The sequence below is a fragment of the Ursus arctos genome, unplaced genomic scaffold (genome assembly GCF_023065955.2).
Source record: "Ursus arctos isolate Adak ecotype North America unplaced genomic scaffold, UrsArc2.0 scaffold_14, whole genome shotgun sequence".
NCBI lineage: Eukaryota > Metazoa > Chordata > Mammalia > Carnivora > Ursidae > Ursus > Ursus arctos.
In genome coordinates, this window is record NW_026622808.1 from 8,012,295 (window position 1) to 8,025,403 (window position 13,109).

Below are 13,109 nucleotides of genomic sequence, written 5' to 3' on the forward strand. Positions count from 1 at the left end.
GGTAGGTAGCCTTGTCTGACTCCTGACTTTAAAGGAAAACTCCCAGTGTGTTCCATTAAACATGAGATTTATTCTAATTTTGGATAGTTACAGTTTATCAGACAGAAAATTTCCTTTCCGGTCCTAATTTGTGAGGAGTTTTAATGGTCAGATGCTTTTCTGCATCTAGATTATTGCATTTTTTTTTTCTTATACTCTTCTAATGTGACGAGTTTAACTAGTACGTTTTCTGGTGTTTTACTATCCGTCCTTGCTCAGGATTGAGTCATGTTTCTTTAGGATTTTTACAGTTATGCCCTGTGAGGTGAGGAGGCAGGCTTTTAATTCTTTTAATTCTTACATTGTTTTTCTTTGAAGGTCGGTACGTGGTAGTATAAAAGGAACTGAGTGTTCTTCTCTCTCAGTGTTTTTCTGGAAGAGAGCATATAAGACAAATGTCTTTTCCGGGCGCCTGGGTGGCAGAGCGGTTAAGCGTCTGCCTTCGGCTCAGGGCGTGATCCCGGCGTTGTGGGATCGAGCCCCACATCAGGCTCCTCCACTGGGAGCCTGCTTCTTCCTCTCCCACTCCCCCTGCTTGTGTTCCCTCTCTCGCTGGCTGTCTCTGTCTCTGTCAAATAAATAAATAAAATCTTTAAAAAAAAAAAAGACAAATGTCTTTTCTTTCAAAGGTTGAGAAGCTTCTCGGTAGAACCACATAAACCTGGTGTAGCTTTTGAAGATACATTTTAGACTGCTGGATCAATTCCTTTGAAGGTTATAGATCTACTCAGGGTTTCTATTTCTTCTTGAGTCAATTTGGAATTTGTCATTTTTCTGGAAGACGATCGATGGCAGGAGAAAGCAAATGACCAGCAGCTCCAAGACTTGTGGGAAGATAACATGTTCAGCGAGTCACGCTACCAACACCTGGGAGGGGGGAGGGGGGAGGTCAAAGTGAACGCGTGTCCCAGGGTTTTGTATTATTCAGGAGGAAAAGAGAGCTATTGATCGTCTTTATGCTTGGAGTCGAGAGTACATGTTAAAAATATCAGTGTAACCCCCTGGTCACTTAAGTAGTATAAATAGACTATAAATGCCAAGTTTGCAGGGGCAGGAAGGAGAATAAAGAGAATGCAATTAAGCTGATAGAAAGCAAGACAGGAGGAAGCAGGAAGAGCAAAGAGAAAAGCCTGGTAAAGAGAAAGCATGTCATGGTGATGACCTTTAGGGTTTTTTCCCGTAGTGGTGGACACCCAGGTCACTCTGTGCCTGTCTTCTCTCTCTCTGTCTCTCTTTCTTTGTCTCTCGGGGGCCAGACTTTTCCCAGGACCAGGCTGCGTCACTCATCTGTGTATACTCGGTGCCTGATATACAGTAGGTGTCCAGTAAATGTTTGGATGAGCTTGACCAACAAATACATAGGTGAACACGTGAGCCAATACACCCTTGCAGGTAGAGCTCCTCCAGCAGCTTCTGTGGCCCCAGGGAGACATCTTAATCTGCACTTACCTTGGTTGATGCATTACTTGGGACTGAAGCAGGGGCTGCAGCCTTGGATTTGATGGGGAGAAGAGTCAGTGTGAGTTGTCTAGACTGAAACCACAATAAATTCCTCGGCCGTGGAGCTGTTATGCGCTTGGTCTGGACCAGGGTGGCCTGTAGGCTGCAAACGAGTGCTTCTCAAGCATTACCACGCTCACGATTGGAGGGCGCTTGATGCAGGAGGTCTGGGGAGGGGCCGGGACGCTGCATTTCTGACAAGCTCATGGACCGTGTTTTGGAGCAAGGCTGCAGGCTGGCACCTGTGCCGAGGCTTTCCCTGGATGCCTGGGGACAACACGGTGGCCCTGTGCTTGGAGCGCAGGCTCAGATGGAAACATTCTAACTTCCGGGCCTGTTAGCCATGAACAAGAACGCTCCAAGCCCGTGCTGGCCGGGGAGGGGTACCCTGGGCCTCCACCTGTGCGTGGGGGATGGGGCCCGACTCCAGCTCTGCCCGGGGCCCCGGGGCGGAAGGAGTTTGCCGAGCTCCCTGCTCAGTGAGCACACTCTTCCTCATTTTCCCGTTTCTCAGGCTGAGCCACATGGCTTGTGCAGACACGTCGCATCCTGGGAAGCTCTCGTCTTCGTGATTCACATGTCACTTGTCACCGTTCTCCGGCACTGGCACGTTTTATTTGTGCAATCAAAATCCCATTTCCTTGCCTCGTTCCTGCGAGGCTGCTCCTTGCTGTCACTCTCGTCCCCAGGTAGGGAGGGCCTCCTCTTGGGTTCCTGTTGAGCTGTCTGCCTTGGGCGAGACAGGCAGCCTGGCACCCGACTCTCAGAATCCCCACACGGGCTGGAGACCATGACGTCCCGACACCCACTTTTTTCCTTTTTGGTCTTCCTGTGTTTAGAGAAATGGCACAAAACCAGTGGGCAATGTCCCAAATTGCAGCTAAGCCACTAATGTACTGATCCTGGGGCCAGACAGACCACGGGCGCCAGCCTGAGCTCAGGTCTCTTTCCCTGCTGTCCCCGTCACATCTCGGAAGAGGTGCAGACAAGCTGTCCATTCTCTGCATATCGACTCCCGTGCATTCGAGTCTGGGAGGCTTGTGGACCGAACAATCTTCTGTCAGTAAGTGACGGGACCTGGGGTTTCTATGGGTGTGGTGTGGCTCCAGGGTTTTGTTTTTTTTTAAGATTTTATGTATTTATTTGAGAGAGAGAGCACAAGAAGGGGGAATGGCAGAGGGAGAGGGAGAAGCAGACTCCCCACTGAGCAGGGAGCCCGATGCGGGACTCGATCCCAGGACCCTGAGACCATGACTTGAGCTGAAGGCAGATGCTTCACCAACTGAGCCATCCAGGTGCCCCTGGCTCCAGGGTTTTACAGAAAGAGTATTTTTGAGGGCCTCAGAGGGGAGGGGGGTGGGGGAATGGGATAGACCGGTGATGGGTAGTAAGGAGGGCACGTATTGCATGGTGCACTGGGTGTTATACACAACTAATGAATCATCGAGCCTTACATCGGAAACCGGGGATGTACTGTATGGTGACTAACATAATATAATAAAAAATCATAAAAAAATAAAAATAAAAATAAAAGTCACCTGGCGGGGGGGAAGCCAGGACATTGAGAAAGAAAAAAAAAAAAAAAAGAGTATTTTTAAGCCAGAGGAACCTCTGACATAGCAAGACGGTATGAAACTGGGGTGCCTTCAGGGCTGTCCTGAGCCCGTGGGCAGGGGACACCTGCCCGAGTGCTGCCTTGGACAGCGGCGAGCTTTGTCCTTCTGCTTTTCCTAGGACGGGCAGAGGTGATGCAGTCCAAAGGGATGGGGCTCATCACCCCCGGCCCGGCTGCTGTGACGTGGACTGTGGTTAAAACGGGGCTGCTGGTGGGGGTCTGCATGCCAGCTTTGGCTCACGGGGCCCCAGCCTTCCCTTTTCTCTGCACCTCGGCTGAATAAGCTGTCTGCCCAGGCAGGTCGGTGGGGACACCAGAGCAGCCCTGTTATGTCAGCGCCACGTTGGAATCACCCAGTGAGCTTGGAAGACGGCCATCTCCAGGTCTCTCCCCTCGAGAGCTAAATGTTTAAGGGGTCGGGGCATCAGGGCGATTTGGAAGCTTCCAGAGGATTCTCACAGGCAGCCAGGGTTGAAAGCCACTGTCTCAGAGGATGGCGGAGAAGGCGGCCGCAGTTCTCTCGCTCCTACCAGATGCAACTTCAGTTCATCCTTCTAGATTTTTCGGGGCATGGTTGAAACCTTAATTTTTTCCATGGGAAATTTCTGGGTTTTTATAGGTAGGCTCCTGGTCTCTGACATGTACTCTGATGGGCTGGGCTGCACCTGTCTGTCCCCTGATGGCACACGTGGCCGAGTACGTGTGCTCCTCACACCCCGCGTCTGCTGGTTTTCTGTGCTTGTTCTTGGCCCCGGAGGCAGAGCCCAGCTCTGTTGGAATAACGCTACTGCACGCAGACCCCGGGGGATTCTGTTCTCTGTTCTCCGGTGCCCGCTGGGAACACCGCACTGGTGGCCTCCGACGGGGACCCTCTGATTGATGACTGAGTGACTCTGTGGTTGGGTCGGACCCGAGGGTGGCGAGGTGCTGGGTAGGGATGGGGAAGTGGGAGTCCGGAGTCTAGTCCCCGTGTTAGAGAAATGGCACATCTCGTGTGTTCTCCCATTTCCCAGGTGATGACCTGCCTGTGAGGGAGCCTCTCCCCCTCTCTCCCCAGCAGCCTCTTGATTTTGGAATCAGGCCAGAGGGATGGCCTCTTCGCTGGTATTCTCTCTCTCTCGGGTCAGTCCAGAAGCCTGTGAAAGGCAGAGACTGGGAATGACGAGGGTGCAAGGAGCCAAGCTGGGCGCTGATCCGGGAGTGACTCTTGGGGAGGACGGAGCGGTGCTCTTTATGTCCTAGTTACCTGCTGTTTCCTAACCAACCTTAGTGAACATGCAACTGTTTAAAATCAGCCTCTGAAAACGCCTGAGTCACCTTGTCTACCGCCGTCTTGGGGGCCGCCAGTGTTACGGGGACGTCTGGGCTTTGGGGGAATCCCGTGTCACTGCACTGTTTCGTGATCCAGGTCTGCACACCGCAGCGGAAAGCTTCCGAGTTTGGTTTTGGTCCCCATGTTTCCCCAGAGCTGCCGGCCCTGCGTCCTGCATGTGTCCTGACACAGCATTTCCACGTGGCTGACTCTCGGGTTGCGGTCAGAGCCGGGGGACTGTCTCCCCGCCTCTCCATTCTCATTGGGGTGGCTTAGGGCCGGGTCTCCTTGACACCTTTGACTTGTGGCACAGTCTGACCCCTGCTTCCCTGACCAGACTCCTCTTCTCTGTGTGATAAAATCTCCCTTGGCCTTGCTCTTAGAGGGACCCTTGGGATTGGGGCGCCTGGGTGGCTAAGTCTGTGAAGCGTCTGCCTTCGGCTCAGGTCATGATCCCAGGGTCCTGGGATCCAGTCCCACATCGAGCCCTGCTTTGGGCCCCTAGCTCAGCGGGGAGCCTGCTTCTCCCTCTGCCTGCCTCCCCCCCCGGCTGTGCTCTTGTTCCCTCTCTCTCTCTTTCTCTCTTCCCCTGGCTTAAAAAAAGAAAAAGTACACTTGGGATTGCATTTAGGGGCCACCTGGATAATCCAGGATCACCTTCTCGTTTCAGAATCCTTAACTGCATCTGTGAAGACCCTCGTTTTGCAAATAACAGAATATTCATGTCTGGCTGTGGTTCCTGAGACTGGCAGGACCCCCCCCCTTTGGAGCCCACGTGGTTTCTAGGCCACCGGCTCAGCCATGGCGTGCTTAGAAATGCCAAAGTGTGCCATTGAGGCTCTCCTTGTGCCCTGGCCTCTGGTGCAAGGATCCCAAGTGTGATTGCCCCCCGGGTCACAGAGATGCTGACCCAGGAGGTCCCAGAAGGTGGAGATGGAGTGAGAGGGCTGAGACATCATCGTAGCAGCTGTTACCATCGGCCCCTTGTAGTTGAAAATCCCATTATCTGAGCATCTTTGAACTTCTGCTGGCATTTACATGACTCACTTGAATCTGGTGAAAGCTGTGTTTGAGGAAGTGAGGGTGAGCACCCCCGCGAGAGTGGGGCCCTCTTTGGCACTGTCTTGGGAGGGAGGTGACTCACTGGGGTCTGAGCAGCAAAGGGTCTGCTGTGACTACAGGAGGAAAAAAGCCCTTCCTCCGCCCCCCTGCCTGCCCCTCAGAAGCGGGGGCCCTGGGCTGGGTGTCCCGAAGGGAGCTTGAATCCAACGCGGGGAGCTAGAAATGCACGCACACGGCTGGGGCACGCGGCCGACCATTCGAACCTCGGTTTCCTCCCCTGTGAAATGGGTGTAATTAGCCTGCCTCGCGGGGCGGAGCGAAGAAGGAGTGGATGTGCGTCTGTAAACCGACACGAACGGCCGGGCCCATGCTGGGTGTCACGTAAGTGTTTCCTGCTGTGGTTGCAGTGATCTGAACACAGAGATGGTTGAAGGTGCCTTGTCTCCCTCGTTGGCGTGGGTGTTCCATGATGTAACGCACGTCCGTGCTCAGAGCGGGCCCTTCCCGTGCTCCCCGCGTTGGGTTCAACTCCCTGGGGGCAAGGCCCTCTGTGTCCCCGGTCTCAAGGGGTGTGTAGGCTCACAGTAAATGTGCAGCGAGCGTTGCCGGATGGACAATTGAATCAGTCTGTGGGTGGCCTCTAGACAGAGGTGGTCCCAGGCCCCCAAGTATCTCAGACTTCCTGCGTCCCTGCTTTGGGGCAGACACGTGGCTTTGGCAGAAAATGTTGGATGGTTGCCACAGAGGAGCTAAATAAGGACTTTGCTGTGTCAGACAGAGAGGGTAGACTAGCAGGGGCTCGCCTGGGGGTACAGAGCACAGGGACGCATGTGGGGGTACCCGTAACCACGCCAGATGCCGCCGCCGTGCCTCTGCTCGCCATTTCCATGGGGCTGGATGGGAGTGGGGACTCCTACTGTCAGAACGACACAGAAGTGGCGGAAGGAGGCCCTGCCTACCTGTCCCTGCAGGGGAATCCCCAGGAAACCACCACTGGGGAAACCCAGCCAGCAGATGGGACCTCGGGGTGATGGGGACGTTGCCCTTGATGGGGGACCAACCTCCGGGGAGGGGAGTGGGGAAAACTCCCTGCTATCTTTGGGGCTGGGCAGGGCCTCCTAAGAGGCCCTACCCTTCCTCCCCTTGCGCCCCACTCCCTCCCTTCCTCCCCTTCCTCCCCTTCCCCCCGACCCCCCCTTCCTCCCCTTACCCCCTTTCTCTCCTTCCTCCCTTTCCCCCTTCCTCTCCTTCCTCCCCTTCCCCCATTCACCCCCTTCCTCCCCTCCTCCCCTTCCTCCCCTTCCCTCCTTACCCCCCTTCCTCCCTTCCCCCCCCTTCTCCCAGGGTGCCCGGCTGCTATAGGCCTCACCCCAAGATTGCAGGACTGCCCTGGGTTACCTGTAGGAGCCCAGAACTGAGGTCTGTGGAGTCTTCGGGAATTCTCATCAGCTAGTGGTGGGTCCGTTCCCCCCAGGGGAGGGAAGAGCGGGGATGGGGACCCGAGTGGCCACACTGGCTTGCTAGTTTAGTGATTTCTGAGGCCAGAAAGCAGCCCAACAGCAAAGCAGAATTCGCCATGTTATTCGAAGTTATCCACATAAAGAAATTTATTACTTTTCTTATCGAATGATAAGCGACAGTATTACGTTCGGGCGAACAGCATGGCGCTCCCATATTTTTATACGTTACGAAACGGTCCCCGCTAGGTGCCGTCTGTCCTCACACGAAGTTATCACAGTATTACTGACTATATTCCCTATGCCGTCCTTTCAGCCCCATGACTTATTTATTTTATAACTGGCAGTTTGCGCCTCTTAATCCCCTTCGCATAAAGAATTCGGATGATCTATGTCCACTGCGTTTCTGTGCCTTCTAGAAGCAAGATGCGTGTTTCTAACGTCTTCTGTGTATGTTCTGTGTTTCAAACGAGAAGCATTTGAGGATGATTCTGGGTTAGAGAATCCGCATGCAAGTATTTAACGGGATGGTAAAAAAAATGCCTCCTTCGTTGTGGGTCATAGCTTCCTCCCACAGTTGACCTCTGTGTGCGAAATGGACTTGAGTCGGGGTCATGGGACCAGCTCAGGTCTGGTCGGCATGAGGCTGTGCCGCGGTGTCTCAGCTTTGGCACCACTGACATTTGGGGCCGGGTCATTCTTTGTTGTGGGCGAACGGTCTTCTGCATCATCGGTGTTGAGCGGCGTCCCTGCCCTCTGCGTATCAGACGCTGGGAGCTCCCTGTGGTGGGCGTAATAACGACCACCCCACCCCCCAGCCCCATACACACATATCCAAGATGTCCCCGGCTTAGTCCCTGCCACCGGTGGGTATGTGAGCTTACACGGCTAGAGACTTGGGGTTGCAGATCAGATGACTGTGGGATGGGGAAATTCTCCTGCACTATCCCTGTGGGCCCAGGACAACCAGAAGGGTGCGCGTGGAGAGGACTGGCCAGACCATTGCTGGCTTTGAAGATGGAGGGGGCCAGCCGCCAAGGAGTGCAGGCCGTCTCTAGAATCTGACAAAGACAAGGGAACGGATTCTTCCCTGGAGCCACCACAGGGACACAGCTCTGTCACCACCTTGGTTTTAGCCCAGGGAGACCCACTGCTGAGCCCTAGAACCCTAAGGTTAGTGTTGCCTCAAGCCCCTGAGTTTGGGGCTACTTGTTACAGCAGCAAGAGAGGACAGACACATCGCCCACCACTCCCACGCGCATGGTGGGAGCTGGGAAATGTCTCTGGAATCGTCTCTGGTTCCGAAACACTGGTTCTGTGGAGCGCCATATTGTTTCCCCAGAAGCCATCAGAGGAAAGGGTTTCTGTGTTCTGTGATGAAAATGAGGCCGGGAGTGAGGATGCCCGCCCAGCAGGGTTGGCTCTGGGAGGAACCAGTGGTATAAAAGGGGGTGGGTGCACAGCCGCTCCCCCAACTCCCCCCCCCCGCCCCCCGGCTCCTGGAGCTGTCACTCTGTCATTAACGGCCTAGTGTTCTGTTGGTGCTTGTGCATATTTGGACAGGACTCGAAAAGAAGCTGAGCTATCTTCAACTGCACCATAAAAGAGGATATAAAAACTCCATAAAACACTGAAATGTCAGCCGAAGCAGTATTGCTAGTGGAGGCCTCAGCTAGGAGGGACAGCACGCTGGGCGTCCGTGGGAGTCGTGGGCGGGGAGGAGAGGCTGGGGAGCCCAGCCCACGCTGGGGGCCACCAAGCCCGGGCTCTGGGCCAAACACGCAGCCCCCTGGACCCAGCCCTGATGCTGGGATTCTGTGTATTTTGCTGAATATGACATTCATATGGTTCTGATTTCTTCTCTGCGATCCGTCATCTCTGTGTGCCGTTGGGGCCAGAAACCAGGCGGCTTTGAAGTTGTTGTTCTGGGGTGAGTAGGGAGTCGTGCTTGTCCAGGGTTCACTGGGACAAGCATGAGGTGCCCTTTGATTTGAGAAGCGTTCCAGGAGTGGAGCAGCAAGTGGACTGGCTGGCGAGGTGGGTTCTGGAAAGGAGGGATGGATCTGCTCAGCCGCGGGCCCCTGCCCGGTTCTCAGTTTGTAGACGCCACTCTTCCCCCAATGGGTCGCGGTCGAAACAACAGGTGGGTCCATGTTTTTACCTGCTGCTTGCTTCTTGAGGTCCTCAGACGGAGCTGTGGCCTTGTCCTCGCAGGTGCTTGGGGCAGACAAGAAGCAGAAGTCAGAAGAGAAATTAAAAATTAAGAAAAAAAAAAAGGATGAGTCCAGCAACAAGGAGGAAATGGAGAAAGACATGGTCTGTTTCCCTAGCGTTTTGATATCGAAGGGACACAGGCCAGACCCTTCCGTGATGGGCTGGCCTCGCTGGATCCAGCCCGTAGATGGAGGCTGGTGGTTCCCAAATTTCGGGGTGTGTTAGACTCACGGCCCAGGAGGCCTTGTTAAAACAGACTGTGGGGCCCCAGAGTTTCTGGTTCGGGAGGGCTAGGATGAGACCCAAGGCTTTGTACTTTCAAACAAATGCCCCTGGTCCAAGGTTGAGAGCCGTGGCCTAGGACAAGAAGAGGGTCTTTGCAATGAAAAATGGTACTGATAATGGACAGTTCTCAGAACTCTGCAGTGGATGCATGGGGACCCCGTGTTTGATCTGAACACCACAAGGAGACTGTGCCATCCTCTAATGATTTTACCCCCAAGGTGACAATTTTTTTTTTTTAAGGTTTTATTTATTAGAGACAGAGAGAGAGTGCACCCGAGCAGGGGTGGGAAGGGAGGGGTAGAGGAAGAGGGAGAAGCAGACTCCCCACTGAGCAGGGAGCCTGATGCAGGGCTGGATCCCAGGACCTTGAGATCATGACCTGAGCCGAAGGCAGATGCTTAATGGACTGAGCCACCCAGGCGCCCCCCAAAATTGTTTTTTCAATGGTCATGCAGTGAAACAGACTTTTTTGGGTGAACGGTTGTACATATATATAGATTCATGTAACCACACCCTCGACCAGGATATAGAATAATCCCGTCACCCCAAGAACCTCCCTCGTGTTCCCCGTCTGCTCTCACACCCTCCCCCGCCCCCCACGAGCCATCCATCCCTGTAGCTTTGTCTTTCTGAGCACATCACGTAAATGGGATCGTACGGTACGTAACCGTACGAGCCTGGCTTCTCAGCGGACACCTGTGAGACGCTCCAGGTCACTACACGTATCCATAGTCAACTCCTTTGTGTCGGGAGCCGTGACCCGCCGTGTGGATGTACCATGCCTTGCTCTCCATTCCCTGTTGATGGTCTTTGGGTTGCTTCCCAGTGTGGGGTTATTGTGAATAAAGCTGCTATGCACCTTTGTGCCTAAGACTTCGTGTTGGACCTGTGTTTCCCTTCTCTTGGGTACATACCCGGGAGAGGGATGGTTGGCTCGTATGGTGAGTACGTACGTTCACGTTCTAGAAAACCGCCACCTGCTCTCCAGAGGGGCTGTGCCATTCTGCATTCCCGCAGCAGCGTATGGGGGTTCCAGCTGCTCTGCGCCCTCACTGGCCCTGGGGGTTGGCATTCTTCTTAATTTTCGTCCTTCTAGATCAGGGGCTGATTTTTAAAATGTGTGAATGACTCGCAGAAAGGCTCAGAGTTGCCCAAGGCCCCCAGCCTCTTGGTGGCTCCTTGATCCAAACCTTTCGCCTTGGTGGCTGGGAATGTTCTGGGTGGTGGCTGTGTTGATCAGGAGCTAAGAAGCTGGAGCTGGAGGCTCTGAGTGTGACTGGAGCTCCAACAACGTTCAGGGCCCGTGTGGCCGAGTAAGGTGTATGCCCAGGGACTGGGGAAGCAAGAAGAAAGTCGAACAAAGAGATGACCCAGTAGGAAAGACACACATCCTAGCATCACAGAGGCGGCAGGCACTAGGGTGCTTCTCCATCCCTTGCCCCCCCCCCGCCCCCCCACTCCTTGATTTTTAGGCTGAGGCTCAGGCAAAGTAGCCCACCGAAAGTACTCACTGTGTCTCTTGATTCTGTGCCCGTGGCCTGCCGTGGCCTTGTTTCTAGAAGCATCCTTGATAGCCTCAGGGCCACAAGCTACTTCCCCTTGGTGCTTGAGGAGTAGAGATTTTGCAAGTTGAGGTACCTGGTCAAGGTCATCATAGCTCCTTCGTGCCTTGGCCTCAGGTCCGCTCCAGGCTGAAGTTGGCTTTAGGAAGGGGCTTAGTGTGGGGAGCTGTGGTCATAGCTGAAACCAGAACGGGTGACTTAATGGGAAGCAGGGAGGTTCAACGAGGGGAAGGTCCTTTCTCCAGAGGCTGTCCCACCCACCCTCGAGGGGACCGGGCAAGCTGCCCTGGAAGGCTGTTGGACATGCTTTCCCGATTGCAGAATACTTCTCTTTCATTTTGAATATCATTTGTTTGGTTGCCACGGCAACGCCAAGTCTCTATTTTAATGCTAACCTGCGTGGCTGCAACTTTCTATATATAAATGCTGCTTTGCACAGTGAATTAGCTGATGCCACGGGGAGCAGCGGATGTGGAGACGGTGGCAGAAAATGACCAGCGTGTCAGCTTTGCAAGAGGAGGGACTGCGGAGTTGAGGTGAGTTGGAGCCCCGGGAAAGTGCTCGAAGTTCCTCGGAGCCCAGAGAGAGCCAGGTGGCTGGCCATGCCCCGGGGGAGGGAAGCCCGCCCTGGAGAGTCTCTGCGGGCAGGTGCTTGGCTCTGCGATGGAGGGACGCAGGCTGATGCTTCTGTTTGCCCACCTGTCTGCCCTGAGTGTGGGTTGCATGGGGACCCCAGGGCTTGGGAAAGGACAAACCACTTGGGCAGCGGGGCTATCTGAGGGGGTGAGCTCGATGGGAAGTGAGTAGTTCTTGTTGCCTTCAACTTACCTTGGCTCTCTCTTCTGGATCTTCCCTTCTGTCTTGCTTGTTCCTTAATTCCTGAGTGTGGCCGGGCCTTCTCAGGGCCACACCATTCCAAATGTGCAGGTAGAGTCCTCAGGAGAAGCCTGGAAGGGGCTTTCGGGAATCAGCAGGGTCAGCTCCCCTCGGGTTCTAGATGAGGAAGAAGCCCAGAGAGGTGCTGTGTTCTGCCAGATGTCACACAGCCGGTCAGGGACAGAGTGGGACAGCAACCAGGTCCACGGGGATCTTCTGACTGGGACACCTGTGTCTTGTGGGGACGCGTAAGAGCTACGGGGGCTGAAGAGAGGGAGGCCTAAGTTGGGGGGTAGGTCACAAACAGAGGATTACATAAGAGCATCTGAAGTCACTTGAGGCTTCTGGAAAGTGCGTGCAGCTGAGAGTCTGGGGAACTCGGATTCGTGTGGATTCAGCCACTTCCCATGTGACAGTTGTGTTAGCTTTTCTCGGTTTCCCCACCTGAGCACCGGGTATGCAAAATCTCTTTCTTCGCCAGCTCTGTTAGGGACTGTGTTCAGGTCCTGAGCGGGGAGCGATGCGTCCATGCACTGAGCAGTTTGGAAACCACACAGCTCCGTCTCCCCGCCGGGGCAGGGAAGGGGGTGCTGCCGGGAGCAGAGGGGTTCTCCAAAGATTGGGCTTTGTGCTGTGAAGCAAAATGCCGTGTAATTTTATCATAATTAGGAGGTCTCACTCAGGCTTCCTCTTTTTGGAGATCAAGCATTGGATGGAGATTTTAAGTGGACTGGATCAGAGACTTGGACCCTGTTCTCGAAAAGAGAAGACCCAAGGACGCTAAGTGCCCGTGAGTGGTACACAGTCCTCTGAAGCTGGGAGAACCGGGAGCATTTCTCTCTGCTTGTTTGGGGGGAGGTCCAGAGAAGTACCGCAAAGGAAACCTTTATAGGCATTTCGGATGGGGAGGAAGGTGGAGGAGGGGAACCTCATGAAAGGAGGTCGGGGCGAGGTAAAGCAGTGGTCCTGGAACCATGGCTCACACAGTGTATATGACCAGTGTTCAGCATAAAAAGTCGAACGGCAAAATCTCAGCATATATTGCATGCCGTAGGGTACGCACTGCGACACAAAGTTTGTGCTTTCTGTGTGTATGTTGGGCCGTGAGGTCAAATAGGCTTTTCACTGGGGGTCAGACTTCGAAAAACAGAGTTGGGGAACTGCTGGCTTTGGGTGGTTGCCTGAAT

The 13,109-nt window shown here is 54.2% G+C and overlaps 1 protein-coding gene across 4 annotated transcripts in view; it reads left to right on the top strand.

Moving 5' to 3' along the window:
- The window catches only part of GAS7 (growth arrest specific 7), a 202,859-nt gene that overhangs the window by 76,567 nt on the left and 113,183 nt on the right, over positions 1–13,109 (top strand). The window contains exon 1 of one of the 4 annotated variants that reach the window (XM_044391832.3): positions 11,469–11,582. The exons of 2 other annotated variants lie outside the window; for them this stretch is intronic. In XM_044391832.3, coding sequence (XP_044247767.1) covers positions 11,497–11,582 — 86 coding nt within the window. In that variant the 5' untranslated portion in view covers positions 11,469–11,496. Of the gene's footprint in view, positions 1–11,468; positions 11,583–13,109 lie in introns of those variants that run through there. One more of the 4 variants, XM_044391833.3, reaches the window with a different exon arrangement.